General features: G+C 38.9%; 1 protein-coding gene across 11 annotated transcripts in view; it reads left to right on the top strand.

The window, feature by feature from the left end:
- SUPT3H (SPT3 homolog, SAGA and STAGA complex component) overlaps positions 1 to 21646 on the top strand; it is a 557558-nt gene extending 535912 nt beyond the window's left edge. For 5 of the 11 annotated variants that reach the window (XM_009451385.5, XM_016955631.4, XM_063813084.1 and 2 more), the window contains one exon: positions 978 to 1117. In XM_009451385.5, the coding sequence (XP_009449660.1) occupies positions 978 to 1019 (42 nt within the window). In that variant the 3' untranslated portion in view covers positions 1020 to 1117. Of the gene's footprint in view, positions 1 to 958; positions 1118 to 21287 lie in introns of those variants that run through there. The other 6 variants (XR_680802.5, XR_010158028.1, XR_002944240.3 and 3 more) reach the window with 3 other exon arrangements.
- Positions 21647 to 27708: the final 6062 nt, after the last annotated feature.

Here is a 27708-nt window from a genome sequence, read left to right as displayed (position 1 = left end):
AGTATACAGACTCCAGAACTGCTTCAGAGTTATTAGCCTAAGGGGGAAAAATCCCTAACCTGAATTTTATGATTTTCTTTGTTTTTCTGAAAAGATTGACGGTTATGAATTCTCTGGATGTGACTGTTCCTAGTTTAAATGATTAAAAATGTGCCAGGGAAAGGGAAATTTTATTCCTAAGTCCTGAATTTTAGTTCTGCTCCCCTCTGGGTCTTATGGTGAGATTCAGGATGTTACAGAGACCCTGTGTGATCCAGGTCTCCCAACACTGAAATGCAAAATATGTCTCTTGGAATGAAAAGCATGCAACTTTTCTTTCTTTACTGAAATGTATTAATTATTGCACTTAGAATCCATTTTCCCATTTTCTTTTATGGGAATATTTTATCCCACCATGCATATCCATGTGTACATCTGTATGTACAGGTATGTATATAAAATTATATAAGATTTGCATTTTTGATACTGTCTACAATATGCTGAACTATACAGAACTCCTTTGAGATCATCCTATTTTAGGGAGGAGGAGCGGCCTCTATTAGTGTCTGTTCCGACAGCTTTTCACTCAGACTATAAATTAGGCCCAGGAAGGGCCAGTAATGAGTCAGTAATTTATAGACTATTAAGATACTTAGTTAGAAGTGATTCCTGAGCATATCGAATAGAGAACACATGTTTATAAAAGACAAACAGATTCAATACATCTCTTTGGCCTAACCAAGCCCAATCAGTTAACAAAATGGGATGTCTTATTTTGTGTATCTGCTACTTCCCAAACCACTTGTTAACCACACTGACTTTTTAATAGACAGAATGGTTGCTATAGTTTTGCCACCAGAAATATTCAGATTAAGCATTCTATTAGATTGTAGCCAGCAGAGTCTACAAAACAGGAAGAGGGCTCTGCTTGCTTTTTGCCTCCTTTCCTTGTTTGACTTGATGTGATAATTCATTGCAGATTTCTTTTTCTTTGACAGAATGCCTACCGCAGGAATGGGATGGCTTTTCTAGCCTGCTGATGTGACAACTGTGATGTGCCTGCAACAACAGGAAAGGCAATGTTATATTAAGGTGATTTCTTGTGAACAAAATAAAATACAAATTTACCTTTCTTTTATCTGAGGGAGTGGGCTGGTCTGTTGTGACTTTCAACTTGCTGACTCCTCCTCTTTTCCAGCCCCTCAACCATCGGTCTTGTTTACTAGATGGGCTGTTCAGCTAATTAATGGCAGGATGTTTAGGATAGTCTGTAGGTGGACAAGAATGCACATCACACAATTTTGAAATTTTAATTTGAGTAGATTTACTGCCCTCAGCTCACATACCTTAAAAGCAGTGGTTGCCCCCGTCCGGCGTTTTGTCTGCATTTTATTTGATATATTTTATAATCCGGGTTTGGAACAAGGAAACAAAATTAAAAGGACAGTGAGTTTTCGCCTTCCCTTACACCACCAACTTTACTTTCCAACATTTGTTGACTACATGTATTTTAGTGACAGCTATCCATTTTATAAACTTACAGTAATCAAAGATCTAACAGACCTGATAAATCACCTGTTCCCACCTCCTTTCCCCTTCACTCCACTTATAGTATGTGTCATTTTCAATGCCTGCTTCCCAACTTCCTGCCATCTGCCTTTCATGTGTGTTTTTCCTCACACAGAACCTCTTCCTCCATCTTCATTTCCCTCCTTTTCCTGTTCCTCCAATCCCCAGATCCACCACTCCTGCACATGCCATACACATTTAGAAGCCAAGTATTCAGAATCAGTAGAAGGGGAGCAGAGTGATTTCTTGCTTCCTCCCTTCAAAGCACTACCACACCTAGACTGGAAATGTGGGCTGGGTAATTTCTTGCTGTTAGCAGCCGAGCTATCCTTCTGGCATCTATACTTTCTCCAGTAAATGAGGAACCGTAACTCTTTGGAACAAACCAAAATATAGCAGATGTAATTGTACAGTTCCTGATTAAACTTCAATTGCAAAAAAGAAAGTTATTTCTTTAATTCTGTGGGAGTTTTGTATAATTTTACTTTTATGGTTTTTACACATACTTGAAACACTCTTTCTAAAGAATTAATAAAAACAAATGAGAAATATGAAAGATCTTTTTCTTGATACTGCTCCTTTTTCTTGATACTGCTCAAGAGAGCAAGCCTCTCTTGATACTGCTTCCTAGATTTAAGGGTAAAGAAAGTAGAAATATTTCTCCCTTCACCCAAATTTGCAAGTATAACTTTCTGAACATGCCATTTAGAGGTTATGTCATTAGCTTTCCTGCCTTCTTATACTGTAATCGTTGCAATTCAAAAATACTGTTTCAATTTTAAAACCAAGACTTTTTATTTGAAAACCATCAGACTCAAAGAATTATGAGTCTCAGTTAATATGATTATGCCACATTATTTACATTTGTTAACTGTCATTTACCTGCTCTATGTTAATCTTTTTAGAAAAAATTTGCATTTCAGAAACAAAAAGCACAGATAGATATATAATATCAAAATATTCCCAAAGGATTTTGATGTTCCATCTATGCTTGTTAAAATGCATGATTAAACTTTTTATCATTCTTATTTTCCTTGGCATCCATAATCATGGAAAATTACAAGCTTGCAGTAAACATCCTAACTTAACTTTTAAACGATAGCATTTATTGTATTTGGTTTTGATCTGCCAGGCTTATAGATGGTATAAAATTTTCAGGGGATAATTTTTCACATCAAAATTCCTTCTCTCCCACATTATACATTTTAAAGTATGCACAAGGCAGAAAATACAGGGTTTGGGTTTTTTTCCTTCGTTTTATTCCACCTGATCTCCTTATAGTCCCAGAGAAGGAAGACTCAATGTACATTTCTCTCAGAAATATGACAGGTCTGTGTTTTTGTTGGTCTGGCATATGTTTGTCTATCTTGAGCAGTCTGACAGGTAATTATTTATAAAATCTGGTTTTGCCCGGTAAGTTCATATAATAACCTTTCATTTTTCATCATAAGCCAGTAAGCTGAATTTAGAATAAAGCAAGGTCATTTATGTCTGTCCTGAACCAGCCTACATGTCCCCATAATTGCTCAATATTTTTAATTCCTTTTTCTATTTTTTATACTTAGGTTCTTTCTCTGACTCTTTGCACAATACTAAATTTGAAGTGAAATAAAATTTCCTTCAGCAGTGACTATAGAAATAAAAGAAAATTTACAGAAGGAATGTTTAAGAAAACTTCAGTAAATTATTTTCTCAATAATCATAATGTTAGAGCAGAAGATAGTCTTAGAGATCATTCAGAACAGCTGCTTATCTTACAAATGAAAAAACCATGGCCTAGAGAGGGAAAGTGAGTTTCCTAAGATCACTCAATAATGTAGTGACAGACCAGAGATGAGAATCGATGGTCCCTAATTTTCAGTCGGTATTATACAGTATTTTCTACCATACTGGGTTAGCATAAGAATATTACTAAGACATGTTGGGGTTTTGTGGCATATTTATCCTAGACAACAATGTAAATTTATTTAAAAACTGTACTAATTATGGATACACCCTAAGGCATACGTGTTATATAGTAAAATCTTCAGTGTGACTGTGGTATTAACAGTCTGTTATCTTACACATCAGGCTTAACTCTAAGTTAAATGGAAATATACAAAGCTAGTTTCTATTTTTTGTCCCTTGTATTTTAGAGACTGAATTTGAAAATAAATAAGCCAATAAATAAATAGCCTCTCTTGATACTGCTTCCTAGATTTAAGGGTAAAGAAAGTAGAAATATTTCTCCCGTCACCTAAATTTGGAAGTATAACTTTCTGAACATGCCATTTAGAGGTTATGTCATTAGCTTTCCTGCCTTCTTAGATTGTAATAGTTGTGATTCAAAAATACTGTTTCAATTTTAAAACCAAGACTTTTTATTTGAAAACCAGCAGAAGCACAAATATTTTTTAAATGGTGTATATAATTCCTGTATCTGGGGAGAACCCTTCATTTATTGCTGTTCTTTGTTTTTATAAAATAAATAATAAACAAGCCATGTCTAATGCTTTTACCATGTAGAAGACAAATAAACATAACTGATGATTCTTGGTCTGAAAGAAAACATGTTTGTTTAGAATTATAAAGTTTAATTTTATGAATTTTTTTACATAGTTCTCAAATCAGGCAATGCTTTCCAGTTGATATAACCTCTTGTGTAAAACTGAATCACTAAAGAGAACATATTCTCTCATCTGCCCCCCTGGAATTTGGATAGAACCTTTCCAGGCTACATTTAAAATTCTACCATCAACCATGTATACATCTCATAAAATATTTTACAGTTTCCTGTATGCTCTGGCCGAACATTTCATAGTACATAAACACTCTGCAAATAATCTAAGGGCATTAAGTTGAATATGTCATAGCAGTGGCCACTACATAAAGCTAATTCTCCAGCAACACAGTTTCTTATTTTTACCTTCTTATTTGAAACTCAAGATGAAACTTTACATGCTATTGTTGTACAGTGGCAGGGGTGAGAAGAGAGCAGGGAACTCTAGCAGTTTTTGTGGAATTGTGTTCATTAAAGCAAAGGCTTTCTGCAGAGGGTATCTAGCCAAGCTTAAACAACAAAACTTTGCCTGCAGGAATTGGATGTAAATGTGATGGTTAAATAAGGGCCAGATGTCATTAAAAACTCAAATATTAGAAAGTCATATCTCTTAAAGTAAGTCTCAAATGTTGTAAGTCGGATACTGATACCATGATACCTAAAGAAAGAGACGAGACTTGCATTTGTTTTCCGGAGCAAGATAGATAGTAAGTATTCAAGCTGTCATAAGTCATGGAAGTTTTGGCAATTGAAGCATATTTTAAAGCAATCAATTCCTGCAGTCACAAGAACACTGCATACATATTTCATTGTTGGGAGCCACTGTAATTATCTGTACAGCATTGTGTTCATGATCCCTTTTCTGCTCATCACTACTGAATATTCACTATTCTCATTTTTTTCAAAGGAGGGTAAAGATAGGAAAAAAAAAGGAGGCGAGGCTCAAGATGATCAAAATATAGTTTTACTTATACCAGGTAACACTCTACTTGCTATCAAAAATGATGATGTATTGTGTCAGCATTTTAATAAGCTATGACATAATAATTATAGCACACCATGTGCTACCCTGTGTACTAAGCAGTTTGTGTGATTTATCTCATTTAATACTCACAGCCCCACTACCAGATATGCCCTGTTGCCCACAGGCAGGAGAGAGGAAACTGAGGAACAGCAGATTAAATGTCTTATGCAGAATTACCCAAGGTAGAGCTGGCTTTTGTACCCAGCACTTTGATCCCAAAGCTCATGCTGTTAACCACTGTTACACACGTGGACTGTACTGGAGTAGAGATTTCTGAGAGCATATTAAAGAGAATTGCTGCCTGACCTTGAACCTAGAAGCACTTCTCAGAACCAGAAAATTTGATTGCAAGAAAATTTTAACTTAACATTCCTCCTCTAATGCCAAGTATTATGTATATAATAGAATATTATATCATGTACAATAGAATATAATTATATAGGCTCATGCCAAGTTTTTAATAATGATGTCTTAAGCCTCAAGATAGATAAATGTATATAATCAATGAATATACTAAAAGTCCCTATACAAATTATGGGGAAAAATTCCTCAAAGATCCATGTATACAAAGCTTCTCTCCTTTCTGAAGACCAGATTTCCCCAGAAGGCTCTATTTACAGGCTACCGTTTCACGCTTTCATACAAGGTATGTATCCATGTTATAAAATAATTCCCATCGTGTTTACATGTGTTTGCAGTGGCAGATACAGAAGTACATATGGCAATGCCCTGAAACTTTAAATAAATGACCCTTTTAAAGGCTTGCTCATTAATTCATTAATTATATAGTAGTCATAGTTTTTCCCAGCCTGACATGTTTGTGTGTGAGGCAGGTCTGGGGGAAGTGGTGTATGGAAATAAATAGGAAAGTGGAAAAAAGCTACCATGCACAATTTGAATTACAAAGGATAGTTTTCCATTCCACTCAGTAGTTAGCAGCAGCTTTGTTTTACAGAGAGAGAGAGAGTCAGGTCTCTCTTTGTTGCCCAGGCTGATCTCAAACTCTTGGACTGAAGTGATCCTCCCACCTTGGCCTCCCAAAATGCTGGGATTATAGGCATGAGCCACCACACCCAGCCAGCAGCTTCTTTAATTCAACCCTAAGTTTGTTCTGCCTCAGGACAAGCCACCTTCTGATTTATGTCCTTTAAGATTCCAAATAACTGCACCAGCCTGTGGTACAACTTTCTTTTCTGAATTTTTTTTTAAGATGGGGTCTCCCTATATCACTGAGGCTGGTCTCCAACTCCTAGGTGCAAGCAGTCCTCCCACCTCAGCCTCCTGATTAGCTGGGACTACAGGCACAAGCCACCTCACCCAGCTATTTCTGAATGGCTTTAAGTGTGTCTTCCAGCTACTTCACTTGGGAAGAGTTAGTTCACCTGCCAATGCATTGGCCACTTGTCACCCCTCCCTGACCTAAACATACCAGTCAGTCAAGCAAGCAGACACTAAGCAGCACCAACTACTGCAGCTCATGAGTTGGCTTGCCACACTTCCATAGGTTTGGCCTGTAAGGAAACGGTGAGCCCAAATGGCTTTAGACAGTCTGTTACACAGCTACATAAGCAAGATTGGCACAGTGTCAACTTCCCACGTTCCTAATCCCACAGGAAGATACCAAGCCAGAGGGGCCAATTGACAGAAGACATGAGTGACTGGGGGGTTACCATGTCATGGAGGAGCCAACTCTAAACCACAGCCAAGCAGTTTTTTGGTTTTGTTTTTTGTGTTTTTGAGACAGAGTTTCACTCTTGTTGCCCAGGCTGGAGTGCAATGGCTCGATCTCAGCTCACTGCAACCTCCGCCTCCCAGGTTCAAGCGATTCTCCTGCCTCAGCCTCCCGAGTAGCTGGGATTACAGGCGCCTGCCACCACACCCAGCTAATTTTTTGTATTTTTAGTAGAGACGGGGTTTCACTATGTTGGCCAGGTTGGTCTTGAACTCCTGACCTCGGGCGATCCACCCGCCTCAGCCTCCCAAAGTGCTGGGATTACAGGCATGAGCCACCGTGCCTGGCCAGCCAAGCAGTTTTATAGCTTGCATTCACATCCCAAAGGGGGCTGAGGTGGAAAGACCTTTGCCTTACCAGAACTAGGGAGTCAGATGCAAAACTACCTGTGGCAGCTCCTCTCAAGAGTGGCTGTCTTGCTGTGTTCCTGTAACAATCACAGAGGAAGGTCCCTATGGCCTAGGTAGGGCTGCGTGGCCTATGTGGAGATGAGGTCTCCTGGGAGCCCTTCCACGGCAATGTGTAGAAGGTCTGGTGTTTCTGTTAGCAGTATGCAAAATCAATCTGCCTCTTCTTTCCTAGGATTTCATGGTGGTCTCCTTCCCTAGCTCTTTCCCATAAAGTTTCCTGCCTGTCTCAGCACATAGCACCCTTTGCTTCCTCTGAACTCTAAGCCCTTGTTGTTCTCTCTGCTTCCTATTTAGTATCCCTGATCATCTGTCCATGTGCCTTTAGACTGCACCAGATTAAGAATTTCTTGAGGGCAAGTCTTGAATTAACACCTCTTTGTCATTCTCATATACACAGATACTCATAAACATTTGTGGTTTGGTTGGTAGAAAAAAAATTTTTTTTTTTTTTTTTTGAAACGGAGTCTCATTCTATTGCCCAGGCTGAAGTGGCTCACAGGAACCTCCGCCTCCCGGGTTCAAGCAGTTCTCCTGCCTCAGCCTCCAGAGTAGCTGGGATTACAGGCATGCGCCACCACATCCAGCTGATTTTTGTATTTTTAGTAGAGACAGGGTTTCACCATGTTGGAAAGGCTGGTCTTGAACTCCTCACCTCTAGTAGTCCACCTGCCTCAGCTTCCCAAAGTGCTGGAATTACAGGTGTGAGCCACCGTGCCCAGCCAAAAAAATGCATTTAAACATAAGCTCAGAATCCTTTTTTAAAAATCTTTGTTTAATCTCATCAATTCTTATTTCACTTATTTGGCTATACAGCTTATGAACTTTAGATGATCACAGCTTTTTTCTTAAAGACAAATACAATGTCTCAGAAAAACCAATTTAAAGCACCGCATGCATCAGGTTTCTTGTGGCCTTTGTGAGTAGGTCACTGTGCCATCAGTCTTGTGTGAAGGGGTTAAGGACCTCATAAACAGATGACCTTAATCATATTTGCATTACTTTGCACTACTAAGACCTAAGAACCTTTGAGTTCCATCTGAATCTATACAACCTTGAAATAGAATTACAAACTAGTAGGACTATTTTTGTATATAGTCCATCTTTGAAAACCTACCAGTTCTCCCACTGGTTCACTGTAAAGACAATGAGCCTTTTAGGATCAAATTTCCCTAAAGGTAATGGAATAACATGTCCACTGAACTTAAAGCAAATATAAAGATCTATTTAGACTAAAAATAACATTTTGTGAACCAGAAGCTACTCCAAAGAGTAGCTTGAAATTAAAATGTCTGTTTTCTTTATAGCCATTCCTTCAGAAATCTTATTTGGCACCTATGAAAATCAAGCAATCAACATGTAGTCTGCAGGCCCCAAACAGTGAGCCTGAGGGGAACCGTGAAATTATAGAAAGGGGTTCATGAACCCACCTAGATTAAATTATCTGTAGATTCAATAAAGCATATTTTGCCCATGTAGGTGCTAGTCTATTTTATTAATAAATATACACATAAGTCCCATTGTAATTATAAAATGTAAAATCACTTTAAAGTGATACTGAAATCCTGCTAGCTTTTTGACACTACCTTTTTCTTTAAAACAATAGATAGCAAAAGCCAAGTTATAGAATGCAGGGATCAGTGAGTTTATGTTAAAAAGTGATTCTCAAGCTCAATAAAAGGTAATCGTTGCTTTCTGTACTTTATCATAATTGCCATTGTCTCCTCGTTCTCCAATGGTGAGTAGGTTGTGCCTTCTGAAGATTTCAGGCAGCTTTAACGTGGATTTGAGGGCTTTTTTCTTCCTTTGACATAAACTATCACTGGAACTTTTTTCATATGTCTTATTTTGGGAAAAATTTATGATATTTTTAACATTAGGAAGTTTTGCTTTTCCTGACATTTTATTGCTTTGCCTATTTGAAACATTTCAATCCCAGACAATAAATATTATGTGATTATTGTTTTCATATGGATAGGCTATTTCCTCCCACTCTTTCTAACCCCCTTTCCCAGCTAATGATACTAAAAAAGTAAATTCAGCATTCCCAAAGTCACATATAATGAAAATTGAAAGAGGGGCAGGTTTCAGAGAGGGGGGTAGTAGTAGTTAAAAATAAAGTGAGGTATGTGGTTTTCTTTCAGTTGGATCTCAAATTTTTCTTGCTCAGTTGAAATGAAGATTATTCTGTAAATCATTTTTATCAGCAGTCATAACCAATTATCACATTAATGGTATATTTGAATATCATTTCAATGGAAGCTAAATGGGTCTCAACGAAGTAGATGGATGTTAGCTGTGCATACCATGAGTACTCGGTGTTTAGAAGCATCCACCGTAAAAAGCTGTCCTCATGGCTACCTTACCTTCTTCAAGCCATACATGAAATAGCATGTTACTTTCTCAGACCGGGCCACAGTGGCTCACACCTGTAATCCCAGAACTTTAGAAGGCCAAAGTGGGAGGATTGCTTGAGGCGAAGAATTGGAGACCAGCCTGGGCAACAGAGCAAGACCCTGCCTCTACAAAAAATTAAAAAAGTAGCCAGGCACAGTGGCACATTCCTGTAGTCCCAGCTAATGGGAAGGTTGAGGCAGGAGAATCACTTGAGCCCAGGAGTTCAAGGCAGCACTGAGCTAGGATAGTGCCATTGCACTCCAACCTGGGCAACACAGCCAGACCCTGTCTCAAAAAAACATAAATCACTTTCTCTATAAGACCTTCTCTGACCACCCTTTTAAATATTGAGACCCCAACCCCTGCTCTAGCACATCATATCCCTTTCCTTGCTTTCTTTTTCACTCTAACACTTACTGTCTTCTAAAATACCATTCCATAGATCTGTTTATTTTGTTACTGTGTTCTCCCTCTAGAATGTAGACTCTGCAATTAAGGATCATGGTCTATTTTGCCCACTGCTATATCCCAGCACTTAGAACAGTGCGTGACACATAATACGTGTTGAGTCAGTGTTATATGAATGAATGACTGATCAGTACTTAATTCTGCAAATTCTTGCAACACTATACCCATGTTATTATACTTCTCTGGTTCTTCTCCAGCCTTTAGCTTTTCCTTTTCACTTCTGTCCTGGCTCGTCATCTTCATATCTCAACATTCAGCTTCCCCTTGACTTTCCAAAGACTTCTGAACTTCTTCAACTGTGTTTTTCAACATAACTCTTTTAAAAAACATTTTTGCATTTTGATACTTCCTAAATCACAGTGCATCTCCAACAAAATAAGAAATTTGACCACTACAAGCAGAAATTAGTTGTGATGTCATTAGGTTTCAGTAATATTATGTCAAATTTTATTTGATGTATCTTTTTTTCTTTTTGAGATGGGGTCTCACTCTGTTACCTAGGCTGGAGTACAGTGGCGTGATCCTGGCTCACCGCAACCCCTGCCTCCTGGGCTCAAATGATCCTCCCACCTCAGCCTCCTGAGTAGCTGGGACCACAGGCGCATGCCACCATGCCCGGCTAATATTTTTTTGGTAGAGACAGGGTTTCACCATGTTGCCCAGGCTGGTCTTGAATTCCTGAGCTCAAGTGATCCGCCCACCTTGGCTTCCCAGCGTGTTGGGATTACAGGCGTGAGCCACTGCACCTGGCCTATTTTGATATATCTGTTTCACCACTTGCTCAAATTTTCTTTTTACCACAGCTCCAGGTTAGCATTTTTATTAAAAAATCATGTATTATTTATCACTTCATATGTTGCAGAAGTTCTTTAGATATGGCACATAGAAACAGAATATATTTCCTTTTTTCTTTTTTTTGATACAGGGTCTTGCTCTGTCACCCAGGCTGAAGTACATTGGCATGACCTGGGCTCCTGGGCTCAAGCAATCCTCCCACCTCAGCCTCCTGAGTAGTTGGGACTACAAAGCACATGCCACCATGCCCAGCATTTTTTTTTTTCTTTTTATAGAGACAGGGTCTCACTATGTTGCTCAGGCTTATCTCAAACTCCTGGATTCAAACTGTCCTCCTGCCTCAGCCTCCCAAAGTACTGGAATTATAGGCATGAATCACCACTCTTATCTATGTTTCTTTAAAAAAAATGCTTAGTCTGATCTAGTTTGCATATAGTTATAAACCCTTTTTATATGTACAGCACAATTTAGTGACTTCTGACAAATGAACAGTTGTGTAATCACCATCACAATAAAAATAAAAGAACCCAAAACAGTTTTTTCATGTTCCTTTGTAACATGATTCCCCCACCTCATCACTAACCCCTGGCAACACTCATTCTGTCCCTATCATTTTTTATATTTTCCAGAATGGCTTATTAAATGCAATAATTCCATATCAAGTTGAATTTCAAGATTTTTGTGTGTCTTTTTTACTTAGCATTATGCTTTTGAGCTTTATCCATCTTGTTTCATGTGTTAGTTCATTATATGTTATTGCTGAGTAATATTCCATCATATGGATGCACTACAATTTGTTCATCCATTCGCTATTGAGTAGACATTTGCATTGTTTCCATTTCCTTGCTATTAAAAATAAAATTGCTCTGAACACAAATGGACAGATCTTTGTGTGGACTCACGTGTTCATTTGTATTGGGTAAATACCTAGAAGTGGGATTACTGACTCATGGTAAGTGAATATTTATTTTTATAAAAAACTACCAAAATGTTTTCCAATGTAGATGTACCATATGGCACTCCCACCAGAAATATGAGATTTCTAGTTTCTCCATATCTTCACTAGCTTTTGGTATGATCCAGCATTTGGTGTATTGCTTATTTATTTTGCTTTAATTTTAGCCATTCCAGTAGGTGCATAGTGATATCTCATTGTGGCTTTACCTGCATTTCCCTGATGACCAATGATATTAAGCATTTTCCATGTGTTCATTTGCCATCTGTATTTTTTCTTTGTTGAAGTGTTTATTCACATCTTTTGCCCCTTAAAAACATGGTTGTTTGTCTCATTACAATGTAAGTGTTATGTCTTTTAGATACAGATCTATTATCAGAAATGTGCTTTTCAAAACTTTCAAGTCTGGAGCTTGTTCTTTCCTAAAGTGCCCTTGGAAAAGCTGATATTTTTAATTTTGAATAAGTCAAAGTTATCAATTTTTATTCTTTTAGGGCTTATACTGTATGTCTTATGTAAGAAACCTTCATCTAATCCAAGCTCACAAAGGCTTTCTTTCTCCTATGTTTTCTTTTAGATATTTAAGTTTTGAATTTTTGCTTTCAGGTTTTCTATTTATTTTGACTTTGTATATGGTATTAATACAAGATAAGAGTTGAGGTTCTATTTTTTTGTTTTTTGCATATGGATGTCAGATAGTTTCAATACCACTCGTTGAGAAAACTATCCTTTCTGTGTTGAATTACCTTGACCCCCTTGTCTAAAATTAATTGACCATATAAATATTGCTCTGCTTTGCATCCTGTTTTGTTCCATTGGTCTATTTGTTTATCCTGATACTCATGCCTGGTTGTCTTGATTACTATGACTTTTATACTAAGTCATGAAATCAGGTCTTAAGAGTTTCTCAGCTCTTCTTTTTCAAAATTGCTTTGCATATTTTAGATTCTTTGCTTTTTCATATTTCTACAAAACACTTTCTGAAATTTTCACTGGGATTGCTTACAATGTATAGCTTAATTTGGAAAGAACTGACACCTTAGCAACATTAAGCCTTCTAATTAATGAACATGATATAGCTCTCCATTTATAAAGGTCTTTTTAAATTTTTCTCATCAATGTTTTATAGCTTTCAGAATATAAACCTAGTACATATTTTGTTAGGTTCATGCATGGATATTTCATGGCTGATGTTATAAGAAATATTTAAATTTTTTTCATTTTCCAATTATTCATTATTCATTTTATTTCACAGAGAAATAAAATTGATTTTTGTATATTAACTTTTTATGCTAAAACCTTGCTGAACTTCCTAGCTCTAATAGATTGCTGAGGTGGTGGGGGCAGTTATAGTTTCTTCGGGATTTTCTACATAGATGATCATTTTGTTTGCAAATACAATTTTTTTTCTTTCTAATCTGTATAGTTTTTATTTCTTCTTCATGTCTTATTGCAGTAACTAGGATCTCCAGTACACTATTGAATAGGAGTGGTAAAAATGGACATCCTGTCCTTTTCCCTATTTTATGGGGAAAGCATTCAGCCTTTACCCCATTAAATTAGCTAAGATTTTCTTAGATGCTTTTTATCACATTAAGGAAGTTTCCTTTTATTCCTTTTTTGCTGAGTGTTTTTATGGATGTTGACTTTTATCAAATGGATTTCTTCATCCTTGAAGACAATGAGTTTTTTTTTTTCCCAGTGATAGATTACGTTGATTGATTTTTACTTGTTGAACTAATCTTTCATTACTGGGATAAATGCAATTCGGTCATGATGTATTAACCTCCGTGTGTGTGGGCATGTGTGTGTGTGTGTGTGAATATGTATGTGTATATTTATATATATTTGTGTGTTTGTATTTTTAAAGAGACAGGGTCTCACTCTGTAGTCCAAGCTGGAGTGCAGTGGCATGATCATAGCTCACTGCAACCTGGAACTCCTGGGCTCAAGCCATCTTCTCGCCTCAGCCTCCCAAACAGCTAGAAGTATAAGCACACATCACCATGCCTGGCATTTTTTTTTTTTTAATGTTTTATTTTGTAGTGACAGGGTCTTGCTTGTTGCCCAGGCTGGTCTCGATCTCCTGGCCTCAAGTGATCCTCCCACCTTGGCCTCCCAAAGTACTGGGATTATAGGCCTGAGCTACTGTGCCCTGGTGACATTTTGATGGATCTGATTTGCTAACATTTTGCTAGGTATTTTTGTATCTGTACTCATGAAAAGTATTGATCTGGAGTTTTTGTAATGTCTCATTTCTGGTTTTTATATCAGCTAATGCTAGGCTCATAAAATGAGTTTGGGCCTGCTGCTTCCTTTTCTATGTTCTGGAAGAGTTTCTGTAGAATTAGTGTTTTTTGTTGTTGTTGTTAAAATTCCGTAGAATTCACCAGGGAGGCTATCAGGGTCTGAAGTGTTTTTTTGTAGGAAAGCTCTTAGCTATGAATAATATTAGATATAAGGCTATTTCTTAGATAGATATAAGGTTATCTATTTCTTCTTGAGAGAGTTTTGATAGTTTGTCTCTTATTTGTCCCTTATCTAAGTTAACAAAAGTTTTGGCATAAAGTTGTTCATTAAATTATCTTATAATCCTTTAAATTGTCTGTAGGATCTGTAGTGACACTCCTCTTTTTAATTCCTAATATTGGCAATTTGTTTATTCTTCCTTTTCAGTTTCCCTCTAAACACTACTTTAGCTATATCCCACAACCTTTAATGTGTTTTGTTTTCATTTTCATCCAATTCAGAACATTTTCGAATTTCCTTTCTGATTTTCTCTTTGACTCATGGCTTATTTAGAAATGTGTTGATTCGTTTCCAAATGTTTGAGAATGTCCTAGATATCTTCCTGTTACTAAATTTTAATTTTATAATACATACTTTGTATGATTTCAGTTCCTTTAGGTTTTCTAAGGTTTGCTTATGGCCCAGAACATGTGCATATGCACTTGAAAACTTGTGTATTGTGCTCTTTGATGTAGTATTCTATAAATATTAGGTCAAGTTGGTTGATATGTTGGTGCAAAAGTAATCACGGTTTTTGCCTTTGAAATAGTAATGGCAAAAACCATGATTACTTTTGCATCAACCTAACAGTGTTATTCAGTTCTTCTGTATACTTACTGATTTTCTACTTTTTACAATCAATTACTGAGAAAGGAGGGTTAATGTCTTCAATTAATATTGTAGACTTATCTGTTTCTCCTTTGAGTTTTATTAGGTTTTGCTTAGTATATTTTGAAGTTCTGTTCTCAGTTACATACACACATTTAGGAATGGCATGTCTTCTTGATTAATTGTCCCCTTTAGCATTCTTAATTTTCCTTTTTACCCCTGACAGTATGTCATGTTCTGAAGTGTACTTGGTCTGATATTAATAAATCTACTTCATCTTTCTTCAGTACTTATATTATACATATTTTTTCATCCTTTACTTTTATTTAAAGTATCTTTTTCACTGATAGCCTATAGTTAGGTGTTGCTTTTTAACCCATTTTACAATCTCTGCCTTTTAATCCCACTCTTTAGACTATATCTAATGTAATGATTGATATGGTTACATTTAAATCTACAATCTTATCCTCATCATAACTCCTTAACATGCTAACTTGTATTTCTTGGTTTTAACTTATTTTTGTCATTTTAACTCTTTAACTTGTTCTTTACCACCCTTTTTATTATTTTTAAAATATTCATTCATTGCAAACAAAAAACTCAGAAGACTCAGAAAAGCACAAAGAATGCAATTAGAATTAGCTATAGTCCTTTAACGTTGAGACTACACGTGACTGACATTTTAATACACACATGCACACATACACACACACACACACAATATGTTCATAAAGTACATACTTCTTTGTAACCTATAGTAACACTTTCTCATGACTTTTTTTTAAGACTGCAGAGTATTTCTGTTATGAAAAAAATTTGAGGCCGGGCGTGGTGGCTCACAACTATAATCCCAGCACTTTGGGAGGCCAAGGCAGGTGGATCACTTGAGGCCAAGAGTTTGAAACCAGCCTGGCCAACATGGCTAAACCCCATCTCTACTAAAAATACAAAAATTATCCAGGCGTGGTGACGCACACTTGTAATCCCAGCTATTCAGGACGCTGAGGCAGGAGAATTGCTTGAACCTGGAAGGCGGAGGTTGCAGTGACCTGAGATCACACCACTGCACTCCAGCCTGGGCAACAAAATGAGACGCTGTCTAAAAAAAAAATAACAGTAAAAATAAAATTTTGAGACTATAACACTGCTTCCACCCCCAAACTGGGAAGATGCCAAGAAACCAAAGAATGATTCGGACAAGTCCAGCTTGGTGAGTAGATGAGTTTATTAAGACTTACACACAGGGAACTCCTGGGCAGCAGCAGAACAACTCTAGAGATCCACGCTGCCTCCCATCTCTAAGGCTGCTTTTAAGCTAATTTTCTGGCTCTTTGCTTACCGTGTGTGTGATGGGACTGTTTTCCTTGGTATGTTCCCAGATACTCTCTGGGAAGTTTGGATTCTCAGGGACACCTGCTCCTCTGCTGGGCACCCTGGACTTGGATCACTGCCTGGCCTTTAGGGTTCAAGCAGTGAACATATACCCTTAAATAACCTGTTGGGAGACCTGTCACTACATTTCTTCATACTATGATGGCTGGTTCGTTTTCAATTGTATCCTATTTTTGGACATTTCTCTTTTCCTAAAGTTTTGCATTATAAAATGTGCATTATTTTTCACACATCAGACTTATTTCCTTCTCTTTTGGCCTCTGTCATTTTGGTTGTCAGCCTCGTTGTTGCCCCTGTGAAGGTAATGTGCCTGCTTTTCTCTGGCTGCTTTTGAGGTTTTTTTCCTTTTATTATTTAACAGCTGTAGTATGACATGCCTACATGTAGTTTTCTTTGATTTTCTCTTTCTTGGAATTTGTAGAACTACTTGAATCTGTGGCTGGATATTTTTCATCGATTTTTTTTAATCCTATCCACTTTTCTGCAAATATTTCTTTATGTCTTCTAGGATTTCAATTAGATGTATGTCAGACTTATTTTTTTAACCATACATTATATGTCTTCTGTACCCTTTTCTGTATTTCTTATTTCCTTTTCTCTCTGCTTCATATGAATATTTTCTACTGACCTATCTTGTATTTATTGAACTTTCCTTCTAAAATCTATTAAGCTCATCTACTGAATTCTTTATTTTTTTTATTTTTTTAATTATACCATCACCATTTGATTCTTTTTTGAAAAAAAAAAAATTCCAGTTCCAGTCCCTTCTTTATTACCTCAATATTTGGGTTGCTTGGGGATGTTTCTGTTGTCTGTTTTTTTTTTTTTTTTTTCCTCTTGGTTTTCAGTGCCTCCTGCTTTGCCTATGAGTTTTTTACTGAATGCCAGACATCATATATGCAAAAGATATAGACGCTCTGGGCTGGGCACGCTGGCTCACCCCTGTAATCTCACCACTTTGGGAGGCCAAGGTAGGGGGGAGGATCGCTTGAGCCCAGGATTTCAAGACCACCCTGGGCAACAAAGCAAGACCCCATCGCTACAAAAATAAAAATTAACTTGGCGTGGTGGCATGTGCCTGTAGTAGTCCCAGCCACTCAGAAGGCTGAGGCAGGAGGATCCCTTAAGCCCAGGAATTTGAGGCTGCAGTGAGTTATGATTGCACCACTGCACTCCAACCTGGATGACAGATCAAGACCCTGTCTTAAAGAAACTCTGGATGGTGATTTTTTCTAGAGAGGATATAATTTTCTGGCAGGCAGATGGGGTACAGTTGGATCAAGGTTGATCTATTTCTGCTTTGCCTTTATTCCTAGAAAATATCCCTAGGGTCTCAGCTGAGAGCCTATGGTGTTTACCAGGCCCTTTCAACCCTGGTGAGCTCTGAAATCTAACCCCTAACCCAACAAGATTGATGGAATTTTTGCTCACCTTTTTAGCCTTCCATCTGCTGCTCTCACCCCCCACCCCACCATATGTACAGCTTTGGAGTTGACATACGCTTCAAGGGGAAATTGCATGCAGAATTATAGACTTATTTCTCTGTAGTTTCCTCTGGTCAGGGAATCATGGTCCCTCAACTGCCTTGGCAGCCCCAAACTCCAACCTCTGCTTCCCCAGCCCAGTGATACTGCCATAATTCCCAGACTGTTTGGCCTCACTTCCTCTCACAGTTAATTGGCAAATTTCGTGAGAAAAAAAGAGAACCTGACTTTTCTCCATTATCTTATTCTCTCAAGTCCTGGCCACACTGGTTTTTTTCTGATGCTTCAAATAATTTGTACCCCTACCCCAAGATGTCCATATCCAAATCTCAGAACCTGTGAATATGTTACATCACATAGCAAAAGGGAAATAAGGTTGCAGATGGCATGAAGGTTGCTAATCAAAGGAAGTTAAGATGGAGAGGTTATCCTAGATTATCCACATGGGTCCAGTCTAATCACATGAGCTCTTAAAAGCAGAAGAATGGGTAAGAGAGATGCAACATGAAAATGACTTGATGTTCTAGCTTTGAAGACAGAGTAAAGGAGCCACGAGCCAAGGAATATGATGGCCTCCTAGAATGGCCCCAGCTTACAGACCGCTCGAAAATGGAGACCTTGGTACTGAAGAAACAGAAACTGAGTTCTCCCAACAATCTGAATGAACAGGAAACAGATTCTTCCCTATAGCCTCCAGAAAAAAACATAGTCTGACAACACTGATTTTAGTCTAATGAGACTTATACTGGACTTCTGGCCTATAGAACTGTAAGATAATAAATTTGTGGTATTTATGCTACTAAATTTGTAGTAATTTGTTACGGCATCATAGAAAACTATTACACAACTGCATTTGTATTTTTTTTTCCAGCTTCTGTAGTTGTTTGCAGTTTGAAAATCAGTCTCTCATACCTTGAGTTATCAGTCAGGGTTCAGTCACAGAATCAGAACCACTGTGTACTATGGGATGAGGATTACAGGAATCAGACCTTATACAGTTGTGAGAAGAACTGGGAAAGTGAAAGCATAGGAAGGAAGTTGGAGGATCAGAGGAAAAAAAAAAAAAAGACCAACCCATCAATGTGAGAAACAAAGAACAACCAGGTGCCAAAAGTGGCTGCAAAGTGATGGCTTATGAGAAGGTATGCAGGAAGCCATGCTTCTGTATAACTGCCACCTTGGCAGGCCCACCACCGAGTGTCTAGCATAAGCTGGGAGCCACTGTTGGTCAACAGCCTCTTCAGTCAGAACTGAATGTGGAGTAGAAGAATGTGAAGACAAGCTAGAACCTGTCAGCATTTCTGTGCCTTCTCTGTACCTGCAAGACCTTCAAAGATCAATAGCTGCTTCATTTCCACCTTCCACATCTGCATACATTTCCCTTTTGGCCAACTCTAACTCAGAACCCTGTAGGGAAGGGGACTATGGGAAAGTAGTTTAAGTTTCACCAAGTTGGCACACTACCAATGACTGCAGTCTATCCAACCTTTGTCTACTTGGTACCCATACATACATCTTTTAACCATGTTTAACCTCCAAATAAAGTCAACAGCAAAATGCTTCCACCTAATATGATGCATGCTAACCCTGTCCTCCAAAAAGGGTATAAATACCTTTGTGGTCATCTTCCCAATAACCCATAACCCCTTCTAATCTTGAGCATCATACAAATGTCACTTGAGAGGCATTACAGAATACCTGACCACACTCCTCAAAACTGTCAAGGAAAGCCTGAGAAACTATCATAGCCAAGAGGAGCCTAAGGAGACATGATATAAATGTAATGTGGCGTCCTGGATGCAATTCTGGAGCAGAAACGGGACAATGGATAAAAACTAAGGAAATCTGAATCAAGTATGGGCTTTAGGTAATAACATACCAATATTTGTTCATTAATTGTGACAAATGTATCATAATGTAAATTACTAATAATAGAGGAAAGTAGGTGTTGGGTATATGGGAACTTTGTGCTGTCTTCACAATTCAGTAAATGTAAAACTGTTCTAATATAAATTTTTTTTTTTTTTTGAGATGGAGTCTCTCGCTCTGTCATCCAGGCTGGAGTGCAGTGGCACGATCTCAGCTCACTGCAGCCTCCGCCTCCCAGGTTCAAGTGATTCTCTTGCCTCAGCCTCCCAAGTAGCTGGGACTACAGGCATGTGCCACCAGGCCTGGCTAATTTTTGTATTTTTAATGGAGACGGAGTTTCACCATGTTGGCCAGGATGGTCTCAATCTCCTGACCTCGTGATCCACCTGCCTCAGCCTCCCAAAGTGCTGGGATTACAGGCCTGAGCCACCATGCCCCACCAAAAGTGCATTTTTTTTTTTTTTAGTAAAAGGCTATTAAGTCCTATATGACACATCCATTTTGGGGTGATATTTTTTCCTCTTTTCTCTGAGTCACACTCCCTCTTTAACATCCTGTAACCTAAATACTGAGCTATATGGCTAGCCACTATTAACACATCTTCTATTAAAGATAGGGAATGGAAGTGGGGGAGTAAAGAAAATTAATACCAAAAAAATGCTGTATTCATATTAAAGTAAGAAAGAAATACTTACAACCACTACTGTCATCATTTCTGTAACTGGTCCAATGGTCCTTGCTAGTATTTATAACTTCCGTCTTCTGTTAGCCAGTCCATATCGCCTTTGCCCTTAGTAAACAACTCAGCTGATGTGCTTCCTTGCCTCATGGGGTGATCCTGCCTATTTCTGTTTCAGTTATCTTTTGCTGTGTAACAAACCCACCCCAAACCTTAGTGGCTTTAAGGCAACATGATTTTTTTTATTTCTCATGATTCTGGAGTCAGGCATTTAGATGGTATTTAGCTCTTGTCCAGAGCTGCTGAAGGACAGAAGTACACTCAGTTTGGACCCACAGGCCCAGTCTTGGCTTCTGGAAAAAACTACACCAACAATACATTTGGCCCCTTCACCACAAGGTTTCCTCAGTGGATCTGGCACTAAGAAATTATATCTATTCATAACTCTTGCCTGATGAGTAACTTGGATCCTAAATTCTCCCTGCCCTTAATGGCTGTGTGGTGTTTGAGAAATTGCTTTAACTTTGGGGTCTTGGATTCCTCATCTATTAAGTGGGAGCATTGAAGTTCTACTAGATGACTTTAAGACATATTTTTTACTCCTGAAATCTGTTATTTAAGAGGGGCATTTATGGAGTGTGGATTATGGAAAAACCAGCATAAGTGGGAGTCAAAACTTTAAGAATTTATTTCAGCCTAAAATGCCTATTTTTGAAGGGAACCTAATCAAAACTTTTTAAAAATAGTTTTTAATTATAGGTTTGAAACTTTGTGTTATTTGTAATACCTTTTTAGAAGCCTGAAAATAACATTTCTCTCTGTACCAACTTTGTGCTTTTCCATTTGGTAAACACTGATTTTATTTCTCTCTGTCCCTGTAGGAGTAAACCAAGCCAATTCAGCACTTCCTGTTTACTTCCTTGTCATATGTATCATAGATGGTGACAGACCTGCTCTCAAAACAAGCTTCCTTCGTTTAATTCTGCATTTTCTGCTTAGGCAACCACCCTATCAATACACTTGAACAATGAAACAATTTGGCTACGGAAGCACTGTCTCTGAATTCCTTCTTCAACTTGTCAGTGGAAAGGAAAGTCCCTTGGTGGAATGGTAGGAATAGTTTTAAGCGGGGTATCACACAGTGCCTTACAGTGGAGAATATCAAAGCATTTTCAGCTCTTAATCTTCGTATGCATGACATGGGTGAACACAAGACTAATAAACAACTTGATTTCCTTAGGAGATTCTCAGTGCTCTATCTGTTTTTTAAGTAAGAAGATTGAGTTTCATGTATATTGAGTGACTAAAGTGTAAGCTTAGAAATATTTTATGTTTCCATCATAGTTTATTCTGTTCAGCATAAATCATCAGAGCCAACCATAACTTAACCATTTACTAGAGCTTTTTCAGAGTCAGTTGTATTACAAGCATGTCAGACACACCTTCCTACAAGTCCCTCAAGGTCAATAGTTGAGAAATTCTGCGTTTTCCTTCCCTTCCCCACTCAACACTTATGGAAATATATGCTAATTGGAACAGAAGCTGCCTACCAAACTAACAGGGTTAGACCACTCTTAACACAAGATTAATGAGAAAGAAGTTTAAGGAAAAAATAACATTTCTCAAGCAGTAAGAAAGTACATGCCAAGTAAAAGCCAACAGTCTGCATCAGTCGGATACCAAACTCTGCTTTCCCTTGACTTTACTTAAAGGAGTTAAAGACAGGGAATCCTGTATGTCCAGCCTTGCTCCAGTCACTGTTGCCAGCCCTTTGGCTCAGTGTGGCTGGCTTCTCACCTTCCTTGGGGCCTCAGCTCAGCAGCCACCATTGTAGAAAACAAGATCACAGACTCAAGGGTTAGAATGAGACTCTATACATTGTTTACTAAGGTGACATGCCAGAAGGAATGATGAGGCACAGACATACTGCATGTGGCCCGCTGCATTCATGACAGGCCTTTGTAGGTGTGTGATTTATATTCATAAAGGGGGGTTCGGAGATAATGGATGTTTAAAGTCACTGATATTGGCAAGAAATTAAGTTTGTGAATCACTCTGCGCTGTTGATGAATGACTGAACTGTGAGTTAGCAGACATCAAGAGCTGTCAGTTAGGAGTGATACTAACGTTCTTTTGAAATAGGTTTAGACAACAGTATTTGCTTAGAAGGAGAAAAGCCTAAAGATCTTATCAATTTGCAGAAACTGTAATTGGCATACTACATGACATATTTACATTATTTGGCAAGGGCCGGTGGGGGCGGGGGGTGATTTCTCTTAGAATTCCAACCCTTTCGGGATCCAAAGGCAGCCTTCACCTGTGGCACATGCTTAGCTCTTTATAAGCACCCTAAATTTTTCCAAATAAATTTTACACATTTAAAAAGTGATGATCTTTCACACCTAGTGCCCAGATCTTAGTTTCTAAATATCATTCCCCACTGGTATTCAGGGTTCCTTGGAGAAATGCCTGATCCCAGAACCAGGGCAGGGAAAGATGCCTGGAAAAATGAGCCTTGAATATTTTATTGCATAAGAAAATAAGGAACTGGTCAAAGAACCATGGGGAGATGTCAAAAATGGAGCTGGAAGAGGCTCTTACTGGCCAAATCTGGGACAATTTGAGCATCAAAATAAATGATAGTACTAGTTTGTCACCCATCGAATAAATATTCATGAGTCCATGCAGTATAAATAAGTAAACAGAGGAGAAAGTGAAAGGTCTTCTTTGCAGAAGAATGCCAACTAATAAATATAGAAGGAATAGTGGCATTAAAAGATCATCCATGGTAGAGGAAGACTGATAAGAAGTGGTTTATGTAGTCTCAGATTGTCTCCCCACAAATTACTGATTAATTAAAAAGGAAAAAATAGTAAAAAAGAAATCTGATGTTCTTTAAATTATTTATTGTAAGTACTGTTAATCAAAATGTTATGTTTGTGTTCAAAAATAGATAAGTACTCTTGCTTAAATTTTGTGTTTCTGCAGGCCATGCCACTAAATAAGAAATGCAAACAGGGAGAAAATCATTTTTAATAGTTGAAAGAATATCTCCAATGATGGCAAATCCTTTGATAAAATATATTTTGGTCAAATGCCCAAGACAGCTCCTTTTGTTCAGCCTCAATCTGGAAATTGTTCTTCCCTCCAAAAGCCAGAACAGGCTGACACTGTAGCACATCAGAGGCATATGGGAGCTCTCTGCTCCAAGCACTGCAATTTAAGGGAGATGGGGAGCTACGGCATCATGTGGGCAAAGAGGTGGCCATTCTAGGATGGCACTGGAACTCCGTCTGTCCCTTGCCCAGTGAGGACCCTGGCCTTTATTTCCCCCTTTTGTTGACTATATAAAACCAGAAACACTGTTTTCAGTTCCTGTGATGGTTAGGTATCTGAAGCAGGCAGGACACCAATGTCCAGACAGGGCAGACTGGGTAAACAGGACTCATAGATAATGCTGGCTCAGCTGGGCGCCCAGCCACCTGGTTATGTGATGAACTGCACTAGCATTCCAGGGAGACCGGACAGGCACCTCGAAGACTACATTCAGACGCTAAAATGCACACCCACAAAACAGCCATCTCAGACTTCTAATCTTACTTTATGACCAAACTGTAATTACATTACACCAATTACTTGAATATTACATTTTTATTACTGTTATGTCATTATGTCTACTAGGAAAAAAATATGCCTACTTTAACCAATAAAATTCTTAATGACTCATTTAAGCTGTGTCTACATGAAACCCCTGACTTAAACATTTTGGTCAAAATAATTTTTAGAGCCTGGGAGAAAAAGAGAGTTAATCTCCATCTATGTGATTACCCCCAAAGCAAGAAAACTTCCATTCGTAGATGTACAGCTAGAAGTTAAAAAAGTTCCAGCCAAAGCTAATCAGAAAGTTACGATGACTATATTTAAGAGCTATATTTATACAGCCATCAATTCTTTATCGTCTGTTGATCAGTTACAACTATTAATAAAAAAGGAGAGCTGGGAACTCAGGAAACAGCCATGTAGCCATCCTCCAAATGCATGGAGGCACGTTTACATTTCCAAAATGTCAAGTAGGCCTAGCTGTAAAAAGATTCTTTAAAGACCATCTAGGCCAGTTTTTTGGGAGCCAGTGATTTAATTGGGACTCACTAGGGACAGTCCCCCAAATAAAGTTATTAATGTGTAGAACTTCTGTTTTAAAATCATTATAATTACATTTTACTTCATTTACCTCTTTTAAGGTAGCATCTCATTTTCTGTAGGCCAGTGACCTGTAGAGCTTATCTCACTGAGAAATTCCAGGCAGTCAGACTCGGTGCATTTTCTCAGCAGAGGGACCTCTGACCTTAACCACCTCTCAGCTCGCCCCAAACCTATGTGTCCCTTTCCCAAGCCATGCAGACTCAGACAAGCATAGGACGCTACCTGTCTCCAAAATAATTCTCTACTTCAGGAGCCAGAATTCAGACCCTTGAATTTTGAGAATTTACCATATGCACTTAAGTGAGTCAAAATATCCAAATTTAATCACTGTTGAAAACTTTTTTCACATACATTTTACATATGCCTTTTCCTCCCAATTTTTTATGCATTAAACACTTTCCTACAAGAAGATGAAGTGGGAACAGGTTTTTCTTGCCCTAGGCTTGGTATTTGCTTTATTTAAAAAAAAAATCCTTTTGACAATATATGTACTCTGTATTACTGTGTAAAATCTCATGCCTAATTCTTAAGTTATGTGCATCTGCTGGACATAAACACTGTTAAACATTCATGACTGCCTACAAATGTGAAAAGTATTACCAGGTCTATTTTTAACATTATTTTGGCAAGACTGTTGCTGTGGAAAAAAAAAAAATCCTATAGAATCTTAATGAGAAAACTGAATGATTCTTTGAAATGTGGTTGTGATTCCCTAACTTATTAAGTGATGATGTCACTGGTGCCGAGAAGCAAGAAACAGTGGACTCACTCACTTGCCAGCATGCTCTGGAGATACACCAGAAGGGAAATAAAACTCATCTTGAGTACGGTTTGCGCTGAGCTGCACCTTCCCCCACAGCTCGGAAGGTCACACGTGTCCCTGCACAGGACGTGTCTCACACACTTGGTCTGTCATTTCTGTGAACCTACGTCATAGAAGGGTGCACTGATTGCTTTTGCTTTTATGGAACTTGATCTGTTTGCTGGCCTTTTTTCTGTTTATTACCCACATTTGTCTTACAGAAAAGAACCACCTTGTTTCACCTGTTGGAGAAAGACGGGGGTGTCCTCCAGCTCACCTGAGTCCCCTCAGTCACTTAATCAGCAAGTGGCAAGAAGTTCAAAGAAGTCTGTCAGGACAGGAGCACAGGTCTAATGAAGGAGGTTGTTCCTCATGCCTTCTTACTCCCCAACTCCCTTCAGACTTCTGGCCACTCGACTTGAATCCCACTTGTCCTAAGTGGGCACAGGCCCTGTAAGAGCAAGGTGTGAGGCTGTTTGGTTCTAGGCAGCAGCAAACAGGACCCGGCAGAGTTGTACAGACTGTGCCCTACACAAAGAAACCAGGCCAGGAAGGCATTGGTGGAGACTAACTTTCATTTTGGCCTTCATTTGCCAAGCCTTGCGTCCTGGCACAGGAGATGTGTCAGCCAGGAGCAAGGGCCACTCAGAGGGAGCGTTGTTTTATCATTCCCCTACCTAGAGGAGGCACTTTTTCGTAATTCTTCTGCCCTACGAGGATCCATTTGGCTTGTTTGTACAAAGTCACTGTGTGTGCTTGCAGAAGCCCTGGGGCTGGCCCTGGAGGAATCAGGACTTGTCATACTGAAGGGGCAGATTCTGCACCTTAAATGCTGGCTGGGTCAGCAGTGAATATAAATGAGGTCATTGCTTCTATGGAAAAAGTGCTACAGAATAAGGTCTTTCATCCTAGACAGCAAGTCTGGAACCTTTCAGAGTTCCAGAATCAGCCACAGCTGATTGAAAATTGAGGAACGATTTTCAGCCAGAAACCTGCAGAACCCGTATCTAGAGAGAGAGCTATGTGTTCCATCCAAAGTAGGGGCTGGTTTAGTTCTGCACTGGAGAAAATGCAGCCTGAGGGTGGCCTAGCTGGTCTTAAATCTGCATAAAATCATGGAATCACTGAAGTTTAGAGCAGAAAGAAGTCTTAGGTCCTCTAAGATCCATTCACAACTTTCCAAGATGAGCACAGGAACATGAAGTGCTGGTCCCCACCACCCGCAAAGGTGGTATCTTCTCAGCCAAGGGAGCCTGCCGCTCCCTCCACATCCATTCTTCTGCCATCCTGATGGCTCTAGATATTTTGTGGCGAGTATTCTGATTTCTGGGCATGGACCCACTGGTGCTCCACTTTCTTCCACAAGTTCTTTGTGAAATACCTACCTGCCACTAATCACTCAGTGACGTCTACCATTTGCACAGAATGACCAGTGGCTCAAATGCTCTTCACTGGTCATCCATGATTGCCACAGACTTCCAGAGGAACTCAGGGCCATGAACCTGCAGTCTTAGTCCAGTCCCTGCCCCAGTCCACTGGAATGATGCAAGGACCCATCCTGTCACTCCCCTCCACCACTGCCAGGACACTCTTGTTTCCTACCCCTTTATCCTCTGGCTATGATGCAGCTTCAGTTTGTTGGGGGAGGTCCCCAGGAGCCAGCCTCCTGACCACTGCCTCTGCAGAGACTCCTGCCATGCCCCACTCAGCAGTGCAGACTTGTGCATGGACACCCCACACCAGAGCTCTGTTTATCACACACTCGGGACAGCAATTTGGACTAGAGCTCGTCCTACACTCCCTTTATCTACCCTAAGTCCAGAAGCATACATTTTTTGACTACTTCGTCCCACCCAGCAGCCTCCACTGAAGTCCCAGCATGTCTCAGAGCTGAGGCTATGCTGGAGATGACACATGACATTTCAGTCCATTCTTGGAAGTTTCTTTGTCTTTGCAAGAAGGATGTTAATTTCGCAGGTTAATTTGGTAAACCTGTAAGTCAAGAAGGGGGACTTTGACTTCAAATTATTACATTTACAATGCTGCGTATTATTTTAGCAGGTTCCACAGAGATAATTCACTCATTGTTACAATTGTGTTTTTATAAACTTCAAAGAAACATGGACTTTCCTTTCAGAAACTGCCTCACACAGACTCATATTACATTGTTCTGAACCCCAAGTCTACCTAAGACATGACCAAGACATCATTTGATGTGCCATCCCATCCTCCTGCCGGAGAGTGTGACCCAAGGAAGAGACCCTCAGGGCTGGTGGCCATATTGCCCCTCTCTGTGA

This window comes from Pan troglodytes, chromosome 5 (assembly GCF_028858775.2).
Source record: "Pan troglodytes isolate AG18354 chromosome 5, NHGRI_mPanTro3-v2.0_pri, whole genome shotgun sequence".
NCBI lineage: Eukaryota > Metazoa > Chordata > Mammalia > Primates > Hominidae > Pan > Pan troglodytes.
Note: the sequence above shows the minus strand (reverse complement) of the source record. Positions and strands in the feature narration are given on the sequence as shown.